The sequence below is a fragment of the Rhinoderma darwinii genome, chromosome 7 (assembly GCF_050947455.1).
Source record: "Rhinoderma darwinii isolate aRhiDar2 chromosome 7, aRhiDar2.hap1, whole genome shotgun sequence".
NCBI lineage: Eukaryota > Metazoa > Chordata > Amphibia > Anura > Rhinodermatidae > Rhinoderma > Rhinoderma darwinii.
In genome coordinates, this window is record NC_134693.1 from 92,178,886 (window position 1) to 92,199,331 (window position 20,446).

At 45.3% G+C, this 20,446-nt stretch overlaps 1 protein-coding gene across 1 annotated transcript in view; it reads right to left on the reverse strand.

The window, feature by feature from the left end:
• Positions 1-378: 378 nt before the first annotated feature.
• BAIAP2L2 (BAR/IMD domain containing adaptor protein 2 like 2) overlaps positions 379-20,446 on the reverse strand; it is a 191,175-nt gene continuing 171,107 nt past the window's right edge. The window contains exon 14 of the mRNA XM_075833680.1: positions 379-912. Within this exon, the coding sequence (XP_075689795.1) occupies positions 837-912 (76 nt within the window). The 3' untranslated portion in view covers positions 379-836. The remainder of the gene's footprint in view (positions 913-20,446) is intronic.

The following is a 20,446-nucleotide window of genomic DNA, read 5'->3' on the forward strand; positions in this document are numbered from 1 at the left end:
GTCTTCAGTGGGAAAACTTTTTAGCTTTTCACTGCAAAGCCTACCTAAAACTGGACTGTAATGCACTCTAATGATGCGGTATGGGCGGACTACGCTTCTCTCTTTTCTTCCTCTCCCCAGCCATTTTACAATGCACAGGGAAAAGGGTTTCCAGGGATTAGACCCGCATTGATCTAGCATCCTGTGGACAGGTGATAAATGTTTATGTTCACAAAACCCCTAAAACTACAATAATTTCATCATCCACTAGATGGCAATATAACAAAATGTTTACATTTTAATTCTTTCTCTGCCTTTTCTCTGGTCCTCGATAGTCATTAGAAGCACCAATATTTTACCATAGAGTACATTAAAAAGTGTGATCTCTTTAGGCTCTCGCACTATTAAACACAATTATGGATTTATTTAAAGTCCTAAAGGAACAGCAATAACATCCTGAGTATTAGGCAAGCAATGCAGGTGGCACGCATCATTTTCTAATGTATTGATCTGTTTTATTTACATTGTTTAATAAGTATTATGACATGATCACTTTCCAGTATATAATTACAGTACAAGTCACTAAATCTATTTAATTTCTGCAAACACCACAAAATGGATGTTTTTACAGAAGCAACAAGAAGAGGTCATCATTCACAAGAAATCATATTAAGATCTAATGCAAGAAATTTACAATCCCTGGAGCATAAATGTACAGAATGTGAAATATCTGTTTCCAACCGATGAATACAAACTGGACGTAGGTATATGTTTCAGTGTCCAGATGGCTATTCTTGATTAAAAGGAGCTTTATTCATTGATCCGGTAAATGGTGGCATCAATCACATGATCTTGTCTCATCGAATAATAGGAGCAGATCGATCATTGGTTTGAACAGGTCGAAGCTTAACTGTTGCGAATGGATTTGTTCCCCTAGTAGAAAGTAAAAGTGAGTTAATGTAGTTTAGTTGTCATGCTTGCTGCAAGATAGATGGATCGTATGTCATCTAGTATTGTTAGGGCGGATTTACACGAACGTGTAATACATCCGTGAAACGCGCGTGATTTTCACGCGCTTCGCACAGACCTATGCTAGTTTATGGGGCAGTGCAGACTGTCAGTGATTTTTGCGCAGCGTGAGTCTGCTGCGTAAAACTCATGACAGGTCCTATATTTCTGCGTCTTTGAAGTCAATGGCTGCGTGAAAATCACACATGCCACACGGAGGCACCTCTGTGGGACGTGCGTGATTTGCGCAACAGCAGGCAAACTATGATTGCAAACAGAAAAGCACCACGTGCTTTTCTGTTTACAAACATCCAGAGTGTCATAATGATGGCGGCTGCGCGAAAAGCACGCAACCGCGCACCATATGATCATGACACACGGAGCTGTTAAGTGCCTTTTGCGCACGCAAAACACGCATTTTTTGCGTGCGCAAAACGCACACGCTCATGTAAATTTGCCTTTAGGCTGTTATCTCCTTGGGACAAGTGTGAGGTGTTTAGTCTGCATAATTTTTTCTTACTATTTTGGAAAGTACAGACACATACTACCAAAGCACCTGTTTGTAACCACATGTGCGAAGATGTATATGCACTTCCCTCCCTAGCCCTACATGAGTTACAAACTACTTCTTCAAGAATTCTCCTGTGCTGCATCTGTACTCTGGAATGCATTACCTCAGACAGCCAGGCTAAAGATGGACATACAAGACAAAGGTGTATCTATTAGGCCTTATTCACGTGACGGGTGGCATAAAATCGATGCATCTCTATGGGGCTTTTTACATGGCCGTTTTTTTAACGGACCGTGTGAATGGCCCGGGAAAAATAGGACATTTCCTATTTTTGCCCGGTTTCCCGGATCCCTCAATAGACCCAAGTCTATAAGTGATCCGTGAAAATGTGAATAAAGCCTTAGCAATTTAATGTGTATGGTGGCCGCCTGACTGTCCCTTGATGTCTGCTATAGGGGCAGAGAAGGTTTAGGCATATTCGATTCTGCCGTCTCGGGAAATAATCACTGTCAAATGTTTCTGGCAATGGTCTTTACGTCTTTCTTTGTGTCCCACAAACCTTAACTGGCTATGTTGTGGGAGGCTCCTTGGCCGGATTGGTCTGGCTATTTAATGCGGGCACCATTGCTGGCTCAGTTATGAGGGCACTGTGGTTGGTTCAGTTATGAGGGCACAGTGGCTAGGACGGGCTAAGTGGGTATATTGGATGGTCCTATTATGGGATTGCCATGGTGCACACAGCCTATAAGTGTTTCACATATCCAAAATGTGGAAAGAATGTAGTAACCCTAAAAATGCATTATTTAAGAGATGTTTATTAAAGAGGATCTGTCACCTTTCCTGACATGTCTATTTTAGTATTTACTTTTAGTATTCCGCATTTCTGGATCATCTTTTCTTGTAACTCTGTGTTGTGCTGATCTTCTGTTATTACTCCTAGAAATTAACAACTGTGTGTCACCATTTCCCTTCTCAATAGGGTGTGTCCCTACACATTCTGGGGGAGGAAATTAAGTAAGACTGTCTTTTCATACACCAGTCTTAAAAGAAAGAAAGTTGGAGTAAGATACAACACATTTATTAAGAGGCGAACGCCTCTTAACCCCTTAGTGACCAGCCTATTTTAGGCCCTAATGACCAAGCAATTTTTTTTTTTATTTTTTTTTTTCGTTTTTCTATAGTCGCATTCAAAGAGCTATAACTTTTTTTATTTTTCTGTCGACATAGCTGTATGAGGACTTGTTTTTTGCGGGATTAGTTGTACTTTTTAATGGCACCATTTTGGGGTACATATAAATTTTGATCGACTTTTATTAACTTTTTTTCTGGGGAACAGAAAAAACACTGACATTCTGCGTTTGTTCTATGCGTTTTAAATTGACGCTGTTTACTGTGCAGCGTAAATAACACATTACCTTTATTCTATGGGACGGTACGATTACGACGATGTCACACATGTATAGGTTTTTTCATGTTTTACGACTTTTGCACAATAAAAACTCTTTTGAAATAAAATTATTTGATATTGCATCGTTGCTTTCCAAGAGCCGTAATTTTTTTATTTTTCTATCAATGTAGTGATTTTTGCGCTTGTTTTTTTTGCTGGACGAGACGTAGTTTTGATTGGTACTGTTTTAGGGTACATGGGACTTATTGATTAACTTTTATTATGACTTTTTTGGGGGGCAATGAAAAAAATAGTAATTACGCCATTGTTTTTTGCGGTTTTTTTATGGTGTTCACCTTGCGGTTTAAATTACATATTAACTTTATTGTTTGAGTCATTACGGTCGCTGTGATACCATATATGTGCACTTTTACTAAATAAAACCACTTTTTATGGAAAAAAAATGTTTTTGTTTTTTCTTTTACTATAATTTGTATTAATAATTTTATATTTCACATTACTTACTTATTTTTTTAGTCCCACTAGGGGACTTTACTATGCGATCTTTAGATCGCTGCTATAATGCTTTGGTATACTTAGTATACCAAAGCATTATTGTCAGTCAGTGTAATTCTGACAGGCAATCTTATAGGGGGCCATAATACTCAGAAAGCTGAGGGGCCCCTGTAAACGAACAGTATATGTTCACCCTGATTTCCAATATCTCATCATAAATCACCCTTATGTCTCTCTAAGGCCCAGATTACACAGAGGTTTTTTTTACGCTGATTTTGACGTGGAAACCGCGTTGGATGTTCAGGCAGATGCTCAGATTAGCAGACACGTGGCACATGTGATGCTTGGTGTGGCAGATGACACCAGAAGTGACAGATGATACCAGACATGGCAGATGACACGAAACGTGGCAGATGACAACACGACTCCAACACAAGATACAGCTCAGGAACAAGCACAGTTACTGGATACAGGATACAGGTAGTAGGATACGGGAACACTGGGAGCAGGATAACAACTAAGGGACCATTTGCAAGACTAACATGGGAAAAACAACAACGCTCAGGCAAGGAGTGGAAGGGCTGAACCCTTTATATAGTCCAGGGAGTAAGGGGATAGGGTTAGGGAACATTTAGTTGGTGCGCGTGCTGGTCCTTTAAGACTGGGGATGAGCGTGTGCACACCCCAGAGATAGGAGAGTGCAACCATGTGAGTTGGCGTCTCCTGGGAGGGTGACGCCAACAAGCTCTTAGTATCCAGCGGTCGCAGCTGCAGGTAAGTGAACGACCGCGGACACAACAGTATCCCCACCCTTACGTCCCCTCTTTTTAGGTCCAGAGAGTAGGAGGAATCTTTTGAGAAGAGTTGGGGCATTGATGTTCTCTGCTGGCTCCCAGGACCAAACCCTTTCCAGTTCACCAGATAGAAAGTCTTTCCTCCTACTCTCTTGTAGTCTAGGATCTCCTCCACCTCAAAGACATCAGAAGAACCGCTGGGAGCAATTGCAAAACTAGGAGATTTACTGTAGCGGTTCAGGACCACAGGCTTTAGGAACGAATTGGGGATTCTGAGAGTAGGAGACAGTCCGAGTTTACAGGACACTGGGTTGATCTGTTGTAACACCTCGAAGAGACCGAGGAACGTGGGAGCGAACTTGTGGGAAGGGATCTTCAGACAAATATTCTTAGAGGGAAGCCAGACCTTGACTCTGGGGATAATCTGAGGCGGAATCCTTCTTTGGCATATGTTTTCATGCGATTTACTGCCTGAAGAATTGCATACTTGGTTTGCTGCCAGATGTGAAGAAACGACCTGAATGAAGAATTGGCTACAGGCACTTGAGACATAGTTGGTACAAAAAGAGGACCTTTTGGGTGCTTACTGTATACAATATGGAACGGAGAGTAAGCAGTACATTCGCTAGTATGGTTATTGCATGGGAATTCCGCCCAAGGCAGGAGCTGTACCCAATTGTCATGTTGGACAGAGACATAATGACAGAGATAATTCTCTAGTATCTGTTTGATCCTCTCCACTTGACTGTTAGACTGTGGGTAATAGACTGAATAGAAATCTAGCTTCACATCTAAAAGATTACACAGGGGTCTCCAGAATTTAGACGTTAACTGTACACCCCGGTCAGAAACAATATGAAGAGGTAGTCGAAAGATGTGTTGGACGAACAGATCTGCCAGACAAAGAGCTGAGGAGAGGCCCATTAAAGGAATAAAATGTGCCATTTTGGAGAATCGATCCACCACCACCCAGATTTTAGTACATCCATCAGAAGAGGGAAGGTCAGTAATAAAGTGCATAGCAATGTGTTGCCAGAGAGCATCAGGCACCGGCAGAGGCTGGAGCAGACCAGCAGGTTTATAATGAGGGGACTTGTTTAGAGCACAGTTAGCACAGGAGGAAACAAAGTCCAAGACATCCCTAGGTAGTGAGGGCCACCAGTAATGACGAGCAATAAAGTCCAGAGTCTTTCGATGCCTGGCCAGTTTCTTATTATGCCCCCAGCGAATAATTATTTTCCTGTCAGCAGGACGGACAAAGATCTTTCCAGGAGGAATGTCCTTGATCTGCAGAGGGCAATAATCCTAGAACGATCAATAATATGTTGAGGTTTCTCTTCTGAGTCGTTAGTCTCAAATAATCAAGACAAGGCATTGGCCTTAATGTTTTTGTCCGCAGGCCGGAAATGAAGAAGAAAATGAAACCTGGTGAAGAACAGCGACCACCTAGCTTGACGAGGATTTAGTCTCTGTGCAGATTGCAGATATGTAAGATTTTTGTGGCCGGTGTAGCTGATGATGTGGTGGGCAGACCCCTCAAGCAGGTGTCTCCATTCTTCCAAGGCCAGCTTGACAGCGAGCAAATCTCGATCCCCAATAGAGTAGTTGCACTCAGCAGGAGAGAAGAAATTGAAGAAGAATCCGCAAGATACTGCCTTACCCTTAGAATTTGTTTGAAACAAGAGCGCTCCAGCACAAATGGAAAAGTCATCAACCTCCACGGAAAACTGCTGAATAACATCAGGATGATGAAGAATAGAAGACGTGAAGGCGTTCTTGGGGTTGGAGGTCTGCTTCAGAGGTCCAGTCCTTAGAGTTCACTCCCTTTCTGGTGACAGCTGAGATGGGAGCAGTAAGGGACGAGAAATTTGTAATGAACTGGTGATAGAAATGAGAGAATCCAATAAATCTTTGTATAGCTCGGAGACCCTGAGGACATGGCCACTCCAAAATGGCCTTCACCTTCTCCGGGTCCATTTGAAGACCATAATCGGAGACAATATAACCCAAGAAGGGCAAGGACCTCTTTTCAAATACGCACTTCTCCAGTTTTGCATATAATTTATTCCCCCTTAGCCGCAACATGACTGTAATGACCGTGGCTGCGGGCTGTCAGCTCCAACCTCCCCCTGACAGCCGCAGCCACGAGTCGGCAAGCGCTGGCCCTCAGGAGACGCCAGCGCTCGCGTCCACCCACCTCTGCCGTATCCCGTAGCGTGCTCATAAAGGGGCAGCGCGCGCACCGGACCTCATGGACGAACTTTGATCCATGAGTACCCTGGACTATAAGAGGGTTCCAGCCCCCTAGTTCTATGCCTGAGCGTTGTTGTGTTCCCTATAGTTGGTCTATGTGATGGCCTCCTGGTATGTTTCCTGTTCCAGTTCCTGTCCCTGTACCTATACGTGTTTCCAGTTCCTGTTCCTAGCAATCCATCCCTTCCTGGTCTAGCACTGAGCTGTGCCAAAGTCGTGCCGTGCTGCATCCATGTCTGACCTGCTTCACCTCGCCTGACATTTGCCTGCTACCTAAGTCCCAGCCAAGCCTGCCCTGCTGCTGTCTGAGCTGCCACAGGTACCTATAGAACTATAGACCCTCACCTGCTCCCTGTTGGCCAGCTGCCTTACCGCCAAGACCCTTCGTGACAATGACTTGGCGTACATGCTTCCGATGTTGTAGATGACACGGAACGTGGCAGATGACAACACGACTCCAGCACAAGATACAGCTCAGGAACAAGCACAGTTACGGGATACAGGTAGTAGGATACGGGAACACTGGGAGCAGGATAACTGTCACGATGGGTGTGTGGACCCACTGGGCTGTACCGCCGTAGCAGGATAGCAGCTGGCCAACAGGATAGCAAGTAAATGTCTATAGTTCGAAAAAGGGTTCCTGTGGTAATTAAGACAGTAGGGATGGTTAGGCTCGGATGGGAACTTGGCAGCAGGCAGACACCAGGCGAAGTGTAACACTGCAGGCACAACATGACTCCAACTCTTAATGGCACAGGAACAAGGTAGCACGGGATACAGGAGACACAGAGCCGGTATGGGAACACTGGGAACTTGAAAACACTAAGGGACCATTTGCAAAGACTAACACGGGTAAACGCAACAACGAAGAGGCAGGGCCCTTCTTATAGTCCAGCATGATCATGGGTTAATTTGACATACTATTCAGGTGCACGCGCTGGCCCTTTAAGGCCGATGCACGAGCGTGCGCGCGCACCCTACGGGACACAGCAGAGTGAAGTGGGAGTGAGCACTGTTGTCTTCCGAGGAGGAGATGCGGGCCAGCGCTCACTGATCCATGGCTGCGGCCGTCGGGGGTTGAGTAATCCCGACAGTCCGGAGCCATGGGTGTCACAGTATCCCCCCTCTTACGCCCCCTCCTCTTGGGACCAGAGTGAGAGAGAATCCTCTTCACGAGGGTAGGAGCATTAAAGTTCTCCTCTGGCTCCCAGGACCTCTCTTTTGGACCAACCCTCCTCCAATCCACCAAATAAAAAGTTTTTCCTCCTACTTTCTTGGTGTCCAGGATCTCCTTAACCTCGAATGTATCTTATGAACCGCTGGGGGCAACTGCAGGACTAGGAGTATTGGTGTAGCGGTTCAGGACCACAGGCTTCAGGAGGGAGACATGGAAGGAGTTGAGGGTAGGAGGCAGCCGAAGCTTGTAGGAAACAGGGTTGATCTGTTGCAAGATCTCGAAGGGTCCGAGGAACCTTGGAGCAAACTTGTATGACGGCACCCTCAGCCAGATATTCCTAGAGGACAGCCAGACCTTGGCACCCGGAAGAAACTGGGGAGGCTCTCTTCTCCATGTGTCTGCCTTACGTTTCATGCGGTCGACTGCCCATTATAAGAGAACTCGGTCCAAGGAAGAAGCTGCGCCCAGTCATCATGCTGCCTGGAGATTAAGTGTCATAGGTAGTTTTCCATGATCTGATTGATCCTCTCGACTTGACCATTGTACTGGAGATGGTAGACTGAGTAAAAGTCCAACTTTACCTTGAGGAGTTTACAGAGGGCTCTCCGGAACTTTGAGGTGAACTGAACCCTCCGATCAGACACGATACACAGAGGTAAGCCATGCAGGCGGAAGATGTGTTGGATGAAGAGGTTGGTCAGTCGAGTAGCAGAAGGTAGGCCGGTCAGCAGAACAAAATGAGCCATCTTCGAGAATCGGTCCACCACTATCGGTCCTTATAAAGAAAGTGAAGTCAGGGGCTCCTCCTGCAGCGGAATCCCCGGCCAAAGCATTTCCCTGTGGCAGTTACTGGGACACGTCCCGGGACAGTAATTTTCCGAGACTGTCTCTGAAAATTTGTGACAGTCCCAGCAAATTTGGGACTATTGTCAGCTATGGTGACCTGCACTGCTGGATGCTGTTGTGGAAACAGGTAAATATAGTAATGGCTATAGTAATAGACTTCAGTGGCAAGGCCGCGTGCGTGCGTATGTGCGTGCGTGCATGCTTGCATAGCCACCTCTCCTATACATACGTGGTTGCCAAAGGCGGTGAGGTAGGGACTGAGTATCAAAGGTGGGATGGGCCGGGGGCGTAACTAGGAAAGACTTGCCCCATAGAAAACTTGTAGATAATGCCCCCTGTAGATTCTGCCACACAGCGCCCCCTTGTAGATAGTGACGCCCTGTAGATTGGGCTATACAGCCCCCCTGTAGATAGTGTCATACAGCTCCCTGGTAGATAGCGGCATACAGCCCCCCCAGGGGCGTAGCTAAAGGCCCATGGGCCCCGATGCAAAGATTCTTCTTGGGCCCCCCTCCCCAAACTTATCATGGCCGACAGCCTGCAGCTTTCAGCTGCATCGCTGGGTCTCCTACGTGACCCAACGATGCAGCACTAGCAGCCAGGGGCGTCACTAAGGTCTTGAAACATCAGGAGAAATAGCCCCAATACATATACACCCCAAAAAAATGTGTGTGCGTGTATGTATATGTGTGTGTGTGTATATACAGTGAAGGAAATAAGTATTTGATCCCTTACTGATTTTGTGAGTTTGCTCACTATCAAAGACATGAACAGTCTAGAATTTTTAGGCTAGGTTAATTTTACCAGTGAGAGATAGATTATATAAAAGAAAAAACAGAAAATCACATTGTCACAATTATATATATTTATTTGCATTGTGCACAGAGAAATAAGTATTTGATCCCTTTGGCAATCAAGACTTAATACTTAGTGGCAAAACCCTTGTTGGCAAGCACAGCAGTCAGATGTTTTTTGTAGTTGATGATGAGGTTTGCACACATGTTAGATGGAATTTTGGCCCACTCCTCTTTGCAGATCATCTGTAAATCATTAAGATTTTGAGGCTGTCGCTTGGCAACTCGGATCTTCAGCTCCCTCCATAAGTTTTCGATGGGATTAAGGTCTGGAGACTGGCTAGGCCACTCCATGACCTTAATGTGCTTCTTTTTGAGCCACTCCTTTGATGCCTTGGCTGTATGTTTCGCGTCATTGTCGTGCTGGAAGACCCAGCCACGAGCCATTTTTAATGCCCTGATGGAGGGAAGGAGGTTGTCACTCAGGATTTGACGGTACATGGTTCCATCCATTCTCCCATTAATGCGGTGAAGTAGTCCTGTGCCCTTAGCAGAGAAACACCCCCAAAACATAATGTTTCCACCTCCATGCTTGACAGTGGGGACGGTGTTCTTTGGGTCATAGGCAGCATTTCTCTTCCTCCAAACACGGCGAGTTGAGTTAATGCCAAAGAGCTCAATTTTAGTCTCATCTGACCACAGCTCCTTCTCCCAATCACTCTCAGAATCATCCAGATGTTCATTTGCAAACTTCAGACGGGACTGTACATGTGCCTTCTTGAGCAGGGGGACCTTGCGGGCACTGCAGGATTTTAATCCATTACGGCGTAATGTGTTACCAATGGTTTTCTTGGTGAGTGTGGTCCCAGCTGCCTTGAGATCATAAACAAGTTCCCCCCGTGTAGTTTTCGGCTGAGCTTTCACCTTCCTCAGGATCAAGGATACCCCACGAGGTGAGATTTTGCATGGAGCCCCAGATCGATGTCGATTGACAGTCATTTTGTATGTCTTCCATTTTCTTACTATTGTACCAACAGTTGTCTCCTTCTCACCCAGCGTCTTACTTATGGTTTTGTAGCCCATTCCAGCCTTGTGCAGGTCTATGATCTTGTCCCTGACATCCTTAGAAAGCTCTTTGGTCTTGCCCATGTTGTAGAGGTTAGAGTCAGACTGATTAATTGAGTCTGTGGACAGGAGTCTTTTATACAGGTGACCATTTAAGACAGCTGTCTTTAATGCAGGCACCAAGTTGATTTGGAGCGTGTAACTGGTCTGGAGGAGGCTGAACTCTTAATGGTTGGTAGGGGATCAAATACTTATTTCTCTGTGCACAATGCAAATAAATATATATAATTGTGACAATGTGATTTTCTGTTTTTTTTATTTTTATATAATCTATCTCTCACTGGTAAAATTAGCCTAGCCTAAAAATTCTAGACTGTTCATGTATTTGACAGTGGGCAAACTTACAAAATCAGCAAGGGATCAAATACTTATTTCCTTCAGTGTATATGAGACAGCATACCCATAGCACTACGACCCTATAGCTATGGATAGGATTAGATACAGTGGCTCAGCAGACAGTATCACCCATGATGGGATTAGCTATAAGGCCCAGCAGACAGTATCACACATGATAGGATTAGATATAAGGCCCAGTAGACAGTATCACACATGCTGGGATTAGATACAGTAGCTCAGCAGACAGTATCACATATGATAGGCTTAGATACACAGCTACGCAGAAGACTATCACACATGATATGATTAGATATAGGACTCAGCTCGCTGACATTGCGGCTTCAGCGCTGGACCCAGGAAAGGTAAGAATAATCATTATTTTGCTTTTTTATGTGTTACTAAGTATTTTTGTGTGTTTGCGTTTTTTTCACATTCGAGGACTACTTCGATGACGGTGTTTTGTTTATTCTCAATAAGATGGTTAATGAGGGTTGTGTGTGGGATTTTTATTTCAATAAAATATTTTTCCTATGTCTTTGTATTTTTCTAAACTTTATTACTACCACCTTAGTAATAGCTGCTGGCTGATTGACAATGTCCATTACTAAGGCGGGACTTAATGTTAGACATGAAGAGGCTAACACTAACCCTCATTATTACCCCAATACCCACCGCCACTAGGGGTATTGGGAAGAGCCGGGTATGATCCAGTACCTGACAATCTGTAGTGATGGTTGGGCATGGCTGCAGGCTGGTATTCGTACGCTGGGAAAGTCTAAAAACAGTGGCCCTTCCCACCCTGGTAATGCTAGGCTGCTGCTGCTATGTTGTTTCTGACTGGCTATAAAAATGAGGAACCCCACATCAATCTTTCCAATTATTATTATTTTTTTTAAATGGCACAGCAGCAGCAGCAGCCTAGCATTACCAAGGTGGAAACGGCCAGTGTTTGGCCTTTCCAAGCCTAATAATACCAGCATGCTGCCTCCCCAGTATCCGACCATCACTACAGATGTTCAGGTACTGGATCGTACCCGGCTCTTCCCAGCACCCCTAGTGGAGGTGAGTACCAGGGTATTAACAGGGGTTAGTGTTAGCCTCTGCACTGGCTAACACTAAGCCCCGCCTTAGTAATGGACGCTGTGAATCAGCCAGCAGCTATTAATAAGGCAATAGTAATAAAAAAATGTTAAAATACAAGGACATAGAAAAAATATTTTACTTAAATAAACCCCCCCCCCACACAACCCTCATTAACCATTTTATTGATAATAAAAAAAGCCATCATCGAAGTAGTTCTCGAATCCGACATAGTCCAACGACCGAACCTTTAAAAAAACACAAACACAAAAAATTTGTAAGGGCCAGTTTACATCACCGCTGCCCTTCCTTCTGAGGTATGTGGGGTAACCCCTCAATGGCAAGGTAAACTGAAACCTCATCTTCTGTTTCCTCACCAAAGGTAACAGAAACATTGGTAAAGGTTTCCGTTTGTCACCATTGTGACAGGGTTTCGTTGTTTTGATGGAATCAATAGTGCAGTCGACTTGGTTGTGTCAAGAACAACGGGACCCTGTCACAATGGTGACAAACGGAAACCTTTAGCAATGTTTCCGTTACCATGGAGATCAATGGTGAGGGAAACAGAAGCTGAGGTTTCAGTTTGTCATTCCGTTGAGGGGTTACCCGACAAACTTCAGATGGAACAACTCAACGGAGGGGCAACGCTGATGTGAACACAGCCTAACGCATATGGTAGGCTTAGATACAGGGCCCAAGTGCATGTGTGATACTGTTTGTTGGACCCTGTATCTAAGCCTAAGTTAGGCTTAGATACAGGGTCCAGCAGAGAGTAATCTTATGCAATATAAGATTACTGCCTACAGGGGCCAGTATTTAAGCCTACCACATCGTAGGCTTAAAATGGGTTGTCCAGTCCCTAAACATTAGTGGCCTATCCTCAGGATAGGCCATCAATAGCTGATGGGTCGGGGTCTGACTCCCGGGACCCACGCCAATCAGCTGTTTTGAAGGGGGTGCAGAGCTCGTACGAGCGCTGCTTCCCTTTAATTTCCCTCACTTGTTTACACTGTGAATCGCTGACACGGACGTGTCAGCGATTCAGTGTGAGAAAGTGATCGGAATCGTACGAGCTTGGCACCCCCTTCAAAACAGTTGATTGGCAGGGGTCCCGCGAGTCAGACCCTGACCCATCAGCTATTGATGGCCTATCCTGAGGATATGCCATCAATGTTCAGGGACTGGACAACCCCTTTTAAGCCTATGAGGTGGTAGGCTTAGATACAGGACCCCGACCTATCAGCTCTAGCAGACAATAATATTAATCTTGCCCTCCACTTCGGCCGCAGCAGAGGTCCTGACTCCATCCAGGGTCAGGATGCTGTGCGCAGCGCATAGCTTTGTGACGTCATGCGCTGCACACAGCTCTGTGACGTCAGGACTGCCGCTGCGCTCCGGAAGGAAGAATGGAAGTACTATTACTAGAATAACGGGGGCCCGTGTAGTTTATCACATAGGCCCCAGTTACTATTGTAACTTTCCAATGATGTGATGCGGGGGGCCGCGGGCCCCCCTGGCTTCAGAGCCCAGTCACAATTGCGACTGCGGCAACCTCTATACTTACGCCACTGCAGCCCCCTCCTGTCGATAGCTCCATACAGCCCCCCTCCTGTAGACAGCGCCATACAGCCCCCTCCTGTAGATAGAGCCATACAGCCCTCTCCCAGTAGAAATAGCCATATAGCCCCCTACTTGTAGATAGCTCCATACAGCCCCCTCCCTGGAGATAGCGCCATAAAGCCCCCTCACTGTAGATAGCGCCATACAGTCCGCTCCCTGTAGATAGCGCCAAACAGCCCCAACCCCCCCCCCCCCCCAAAAAAAAAAAAAACGGCCTGTAACCTAGTTAAAGGGATATTCCCACAAAGTACATGTATCCCACTATTCACAGGATAGGGGATACATCTGTTATCACTGGGGGGTCCGAACGCTGGGACCCCCAGCCATAAGGAGAATGGGGGACCGAAAGTACCCTGAAGTGCTCCATGAGAAGCATTGGACTTCCGTGGTCTCTGTCCAGCTTGTGTCCCCCAGCGATCACACATGTATCCCCTATCCTGTGGATAGGGGTATACATGTGTTTTGTGGGACAACCCCTTTAATGGCAGAGCGGGGAGATACCTCCCTGCTCTGTTGTAGCGTTCAATAGTATATGCATCCTAAGGACGCAGATACTATTGAATGTGGCGGCGCTACCGCTGTAGCAGCTATAGCGGGCATGGGGCCCATGCCGCTATGGCTGCTACAGCAGTAGTTACGTCACTGGCCACTGGTCACCTTAATCTGCCACTATATGTCACATTTGCTGATATGATGACAATTTCTGTGTAGTGCTTATAAAGTTGGCACTATGGAAGCAAAGGAAAGGAAATAAATGCTTGCTAAGGCTACATTCACACGACAGTGAAAAAAATGGCCATTAAAAACTGATCAACTGTCAGTTTTTCATGCCCATTTTTCATCAGTGTGTCTCCAAATTTTCACCCATTTCCAGTTTGTCTCTCAGTTTTTAATGGTCGTTTGTCATCTGTTTGCCTTCCGTTTTTCATGGCTGTTAAAAAAAAAGGATGGATTTAATTTATCAGGGTTTTTTTTGTCCCAACCGCCTAAAATCATCACAGTGCCCATGTAGATAGGTCCGCAATGTCTCTGTAGATCCTGTTCCATGCAAGACGCCCTCAAAAAACAAGGGGGCACCCCCTCCGTCTGGAGAAAAAAAAGTTCAATCTGCAGAGGCGACAAGCCTTCTTTACTGTGAGAACTGTGAATCTATGGAATAGCCTATCACAGGAGCTGGTCACAGTATCTACAGTAGATGGCTTTAAAAAAGGCTTCGATATTTTCCTAGGACAAAAAAACATCAGCTCCTATGTCAATGTGTAGAAATTTTGTTTCATCTCTTCCCTTTTCCCATCCCTTGGGTGAACTTGATGGACATGTGCTTTTTTTCAACCGTACTAACTATGTAACTCCCTGTAGGAGCAGAATCCCTCTGGCAGGGGATTCCGCTCATAGCCTGAGCACCTGATGTCTCTGTCCATGTATGAACAGTGATGTCAGAGGCTCTCTCTTAGAGCGGAATCCCCTGCCGTTGGGGACGCTGGAGGCTTCTCCTGGATCAGAATCCCCGGGCAGAGCAGAGTCTTTCCGCCATGGATTCCGCTCCTATATGGAGCTACAGTGGCGCTCTTTTCAGGGGGGGTTGCGATCTACAGGACAGTGACATCAAGGGCTTTCCCAAGTACCAAGACAGGAGTCCCCGGCCAGAGAGCTTTCGTTTCTCTGGCCGGGGACTCCATAGTTGACAGCCCTGACTTTACTCACAGTGCTGTCAGGGGCTTCCCCAGGCTCCGTTCTCAAAGTAGCTGTTAGAAAAATTTCTGTTTACCCTCTGGCTGGCTGGTTATCTTGTTCAGGTTTGCCTGCATTGCACCTCTTATCCAAGACTGAACTCTGCTAAGACAACCTGGGTTCTATGCAGCAAAGACCATCCCACCTTGCGGTCAGCTCTGGCAAAAACCTTAGAGTAGCCTGTGACAGATTTGAGGTTGAAGTTTTATTTGCACGCTCTCTCCCGGAAGTCTCCAGCATCCTTTGGGGAATTGCTCAACTTACATAATCACAAGCCCATTTATATTTGTAACGTCCGTGGTCGCTAACCACGAACTCCTCCAATCCTGTTGACGCCCTTCTCTCCAGAGATGTCTGCACATACGGTCATCCTGTAACGCAGTGACCACTAGGGTGCGCTCGTGAGCTCAGTCCAGCCTTAAGTAGCCAGAGCGCACACATGTATGAGATTGAGCTTATTGCTCCCAGATTACCCTGGACTATAAGAAGGGCTCTGCCCCTCCCTGCATTGACCACCCCCAGACGAAGGCTTCCGGGCCAAAACGCGCGTCGGGGTGACGCCAGAGACGGTGACCTGTTTAAATGGGTATGAGCTCCGCTTTCAGCATATGTAAACTTTCAGCAATACGAGTCTTCCAAGTAGATTATACCTATTGGGTAGTGGTTGTCTGCACTTGTGGCTGACAACACAGCCACAGCTTTGATTTTTGCTTTGTGCTTTCTGCTTATGGGGTTTAAACTGAGCCATATATTTTGTGTGTATAGTACGAATGCTGATTTCTTTATCTGGCTTTTGTCAGGGGTATTTACACTGCTGTACACGCTTCAACTTATATTCATATTTATTCAAACCCTACCTTCAATGTGCAAAAAATATATATAGATTTGTCCTCCTGCTCAATAGTTTTTCCTGCTGGTTTATGTAACAGAACATGCACATCATATAAATGTAATATACTGCTGATGTATTTTTGCATTTCTGGATTTAAACAGTGTCGCCCATCACCCATATATTTTGATATATTATGTACTTGTGATCTGGTTGTCTTTCTGCACTGTGGAATTCATCTCTGTTTTAATTTATGTTACTTTTTAGATGTATTTAATAAAGAAACCTTTGTTTTAAATCATTTTGGTGTGTCAGACTCCGAACTTTAGGTCTTGCTATTATTCAGCGGGTTCACCGTTACTACCATGCTTCATTCCCCATAAGCTATTATGTAATAAGTCTGACTTTTGACTACAATAAATGTATCCGGGGGATATTTTTCGTGGTGTTCTTCATGTAGGTATACTACCCTCCCTGCATTGCCTGAGCATGTTTATATCTATCCGTGTCTGTCTTTGCAAATGGTTCCTTGAGTGTTTTCCAGTTCCAGTGTTCCCGTTCCTGCTACCTGTATCCTGTTTCCCGTGCTACCGTGTTCTTGTGCTATATTGCTATATTGAGTTGGAGTCGTGTTGTGTCGCCTACTACACCCGCTGTGTTTCTCCGCAGCTGTTGTCTGCCTGGGGTCAGAGTTCCATCTGAGCCTAAACCATCGCTACTGTCTGAATTGCCACAGGTACCTATATCCGAACTATAGACATTGACTTTGTACCCTGTCTGGCCAGCTGCTATACCGCTACGGCGGTATGGCCCAGTGGGTCCGCATACCCACAGATTGTGACAATATTATCCTTTCACGGTGAAACCTATGCAAGCCCTGGTGGATCAGATGCACGATCTCACTCTGCTGGTACAAGATCTTGCTGTCAGGGTCCAACGGCATGAAACTACGCAGGCCCAAGCAGTCGTTCCAGTCACAACCCAGGTGGAACCTAAGGTGAACTTACCTGATAATTTCTCTAGTGATCGTAAGTCGTTTGTTAATTTTCGGGAGAGCTGTAAATTATATTTTCAACTAAGACCTAACTCCTCTGGTACTGAGCAACAGCGAGTGGGTATCGTCATTTCACTTTTACAGTGTGATCCTCAAACGTGGACCTTTTCATTGGGACCTGTTGCCCCTGAACTTTTTTCTGTGGAGACCTTCTTTGCGGTCCTAGGTTTAATTTATGGAGAACCAGATATCATTCCAGTGGATGAGACCAATCTGTTATTTCTCCAGCAAGGACTGCGTCCTTTCGAAGAATATTGTTCAGAATTTAGACGATGGTCTATTTCGTCACAATGGAATGATGCTGCACTCCGATGCCAATTCTACCAAGGCCTTTCCAAGACTTTGAAAGATCTCCTTATAAATTCCCCTGTGCCGTTGACTCTAGAGGATACCATGACCCTTGTTGTGCGGTTGGAAAGATGACTACGTGAGCGCAGAAATGAAAGATCAATGATGGTTACGCCCCTTCCCTGTGCTGAGAACCATTCATCTGATGCACAAGAACCCATGCAGTTGGGCTCCACTATGTCTACTCAGGAACGGAGACTTTTTGGAAAACGTAAGGGACTGTGTTACTATTGCGGGGACATACACTCAGGAACTGTTCCAAGCGTCCAGAACGTCCAGCTCTGGAAAACTTCAAAGCCCAGATGGTCCCCAGGAATGCCATCTGGGCAATCAGGTTTTTCCCACATTTTTTTAAAAATATTTTGCCTGTTAATATATGGTTTAATAATGTTTGTATTTATGGTCAAGATTTTGTAGATTGTGGTTCTGCGGCTAATTTCTTAGATTTTCAGGTTGCAAAAAGATTGGCTATCCCCCTTGTTCAGTTGAGTACCCCAGTCAAAGTCTCTGCTATTGATAATACTCCTCTCGCTCAGGGGTCAGTCAAGTTCTCTACTCTGCCTATTACATTGGAAGTAGGTACTTTGCATACTGAACAAATCACTTTCTTTATTCTAGAAAATTTTCCCTCTGAAGTAATATTGGGTATTCCATGGTTGCAGACACATAATCCGGTTATTGATTGGGTAAAAGCAGATTTGATTAAGTGGAATTCTAAATGTTATAATTCTTGCATATATTTGTCTACTACTAATGTACCTTGCAACACACCATCGTTGCCTGAGCGATTCAAGATTTTGAGGATGTCTTTTCTGAAATCGCTTCTGAATCTCTCCCTCCTCATAGGCCTTATGACTGTCCCATTATACTTCTCCCTAATTCTAAGGTGCCCAAGGGGCGGATTTATAATCTTTCTGCTCTGGAAAGACAGGCCATGAAAGATTATATTAAAGACAGTCTCCGTAAGGGTCATATTCGTCCATTTACTTCTCCGATGGGTGCAGGTTTTTTCTTTGTTGAAAAAAATGGCAGTTTAAGACCCTGTATCGACTATGGTGAATTTAATAAAATTACCATTAAGAATCCATATCCTCTACCACTCATCCCGGACCTGTTTAATCAGATCTCAGGAGCCAAATGGTTCTCTAAACTAGATTTACGCGAGGCCTACAATTTGGTTCGTAAGGGGATGAGTGGAAGACAGCATTTAATACTCCAGATGGTCATTATGAGTATTTGGTCTTGCCTTTTGGTTTAAGTAATGCTCCAGTGGTTTTTCAAAACCTGTTTAATGATATTTTCACAAATTTTATTGAAAGCTTTGTGGTGGTGTATCTGGACGATATTTTTGTGTTTTCTTCCGATTGGTCCTCTCATGTTCAACATTTAAGGTCCGTCCTTCAGGGAACGGAGGGAAAATTGTCTTTAACCAAAATTTGAAAAATTAATTTTTGGAATTCAGGAAGTTAACTTCTTGGGATATGTGCTGTCTCCTCATGATTTTCGTATGGACTCCGCTAAGGTTCAGGCAATTCTTGATTGGGCTCAACCCACTTCACTAAAAACCCTGCAGAGTATCTTCGGTTTTGCTAATTATTACCAAAAATGTATTCATAATTTTTCCTCCATTGCCAAACCTTTGACGGATCTTACGAAAGTGGGTTCTGATCTTGTAAGTTAGAAGCCTAGTGCGGTCTCCTTTGAAACCTTAAAACAGTGTTTTATGGAAGCGCCCGTACATGTGCAGTGTCCCGGTACCGTCTCCCAGCTGCTGTATGTAAGTTGTCAGGTGGCTGAGGAGTTCTCTCTATGTAATCCCTGTGTATTTGCTGGGTATCGTGAGTTCCAAGTGTGTAATAATATGCATTTCCTTTTATCTGCTGCAAATCTCATGTATACCCTAAGGCCTCATTTACACGAGCGTGTGCGTTTTGCGCACGCAAAAAAACGCAGCGTTTTGCGTGCGCAAAAGGCACTTGACAGCTCCGTGTGTCATCAGTGTATGATGCGCGGCTGCATGATTTTCGCTCAGCCGCCATCATAGAGATGAGGCTAGGTGATGTCAGGAAATAGTCACTGTCCAGGGTGCTGAAAGAGTTAACTGATCGGTAGTAACTCTTTCAGCACCCTCGACAGTGAATTCCGATCACAATATACAGCAACCTGTGAATAAAAAAAAGACGTTCATACTTACCAAGAACTTCCTGCTTCCTCCAGTCCGGTCTCCCGGCCGTTGCCTTGGTGACGCGTCCCTCTCTTGACATCCGGCCCCACCTCCCTGGATGACGCGGCAGTCCATGTGACCGCTGAAGTCTGTGCTTGGCCTGTGATTGGCTGCAGCTGTCACTTGGACTGAATCGTCATCCCGGTAGATCAGACTGGAGGAAGAAGCCGGGAGTTCTCGGTAAGTAGGAACTTCTTTTTTTTTTACACGTTCATGTATATTGTGATCGGAAGTCACTGTCCAGGGTGCTGAACCAGTTTAACTCTTTCAGCACCCTGGACAGTGACTATCTCCTGACGTCGCGTACTGGAAAATTTTTGCCGGGTTCGGTCAAAACGAGTTCGGACGAACCCGGTGAAGTTCGGTTCGGTTGTCCGGGTTCGCTCATCTCTAAGACACTCCGTTTGGATGTTTGTAAACAGAAAAGCACGTGGTGCTTTTCTGTTTACATTCAGAGTTTGACAGCTCTTGCGCGAATTACGCAGGTCGCACGGAAGTGCTTCCGTGCAACCTGCGTGGTTTTCACGCACCCATTGATTTCAATGGGTGCGTGATGCGCGAAAAACGCAGAAATTTAGAACATGTCGTGAGTTTTTTTCAGCGCACTCTCGCTGAGCAAAACTCACGGACTGTCTGCATGCCCCCATAGACTTGTATAGGTCCGTGCGACCCGCGTGAAAAGCATGCGCGTCGCAAGGACGTATATCACGTTCGTGTAAATGAGGCCTAAATGTGATGTTGTGCAAGGGTTAAAATATTCTCACATTGTAAAGGAGTAAAATACATGGTCACATGCTACTCCTCAGGCTTCTACTTGAAGCCAATCAGCAAGCT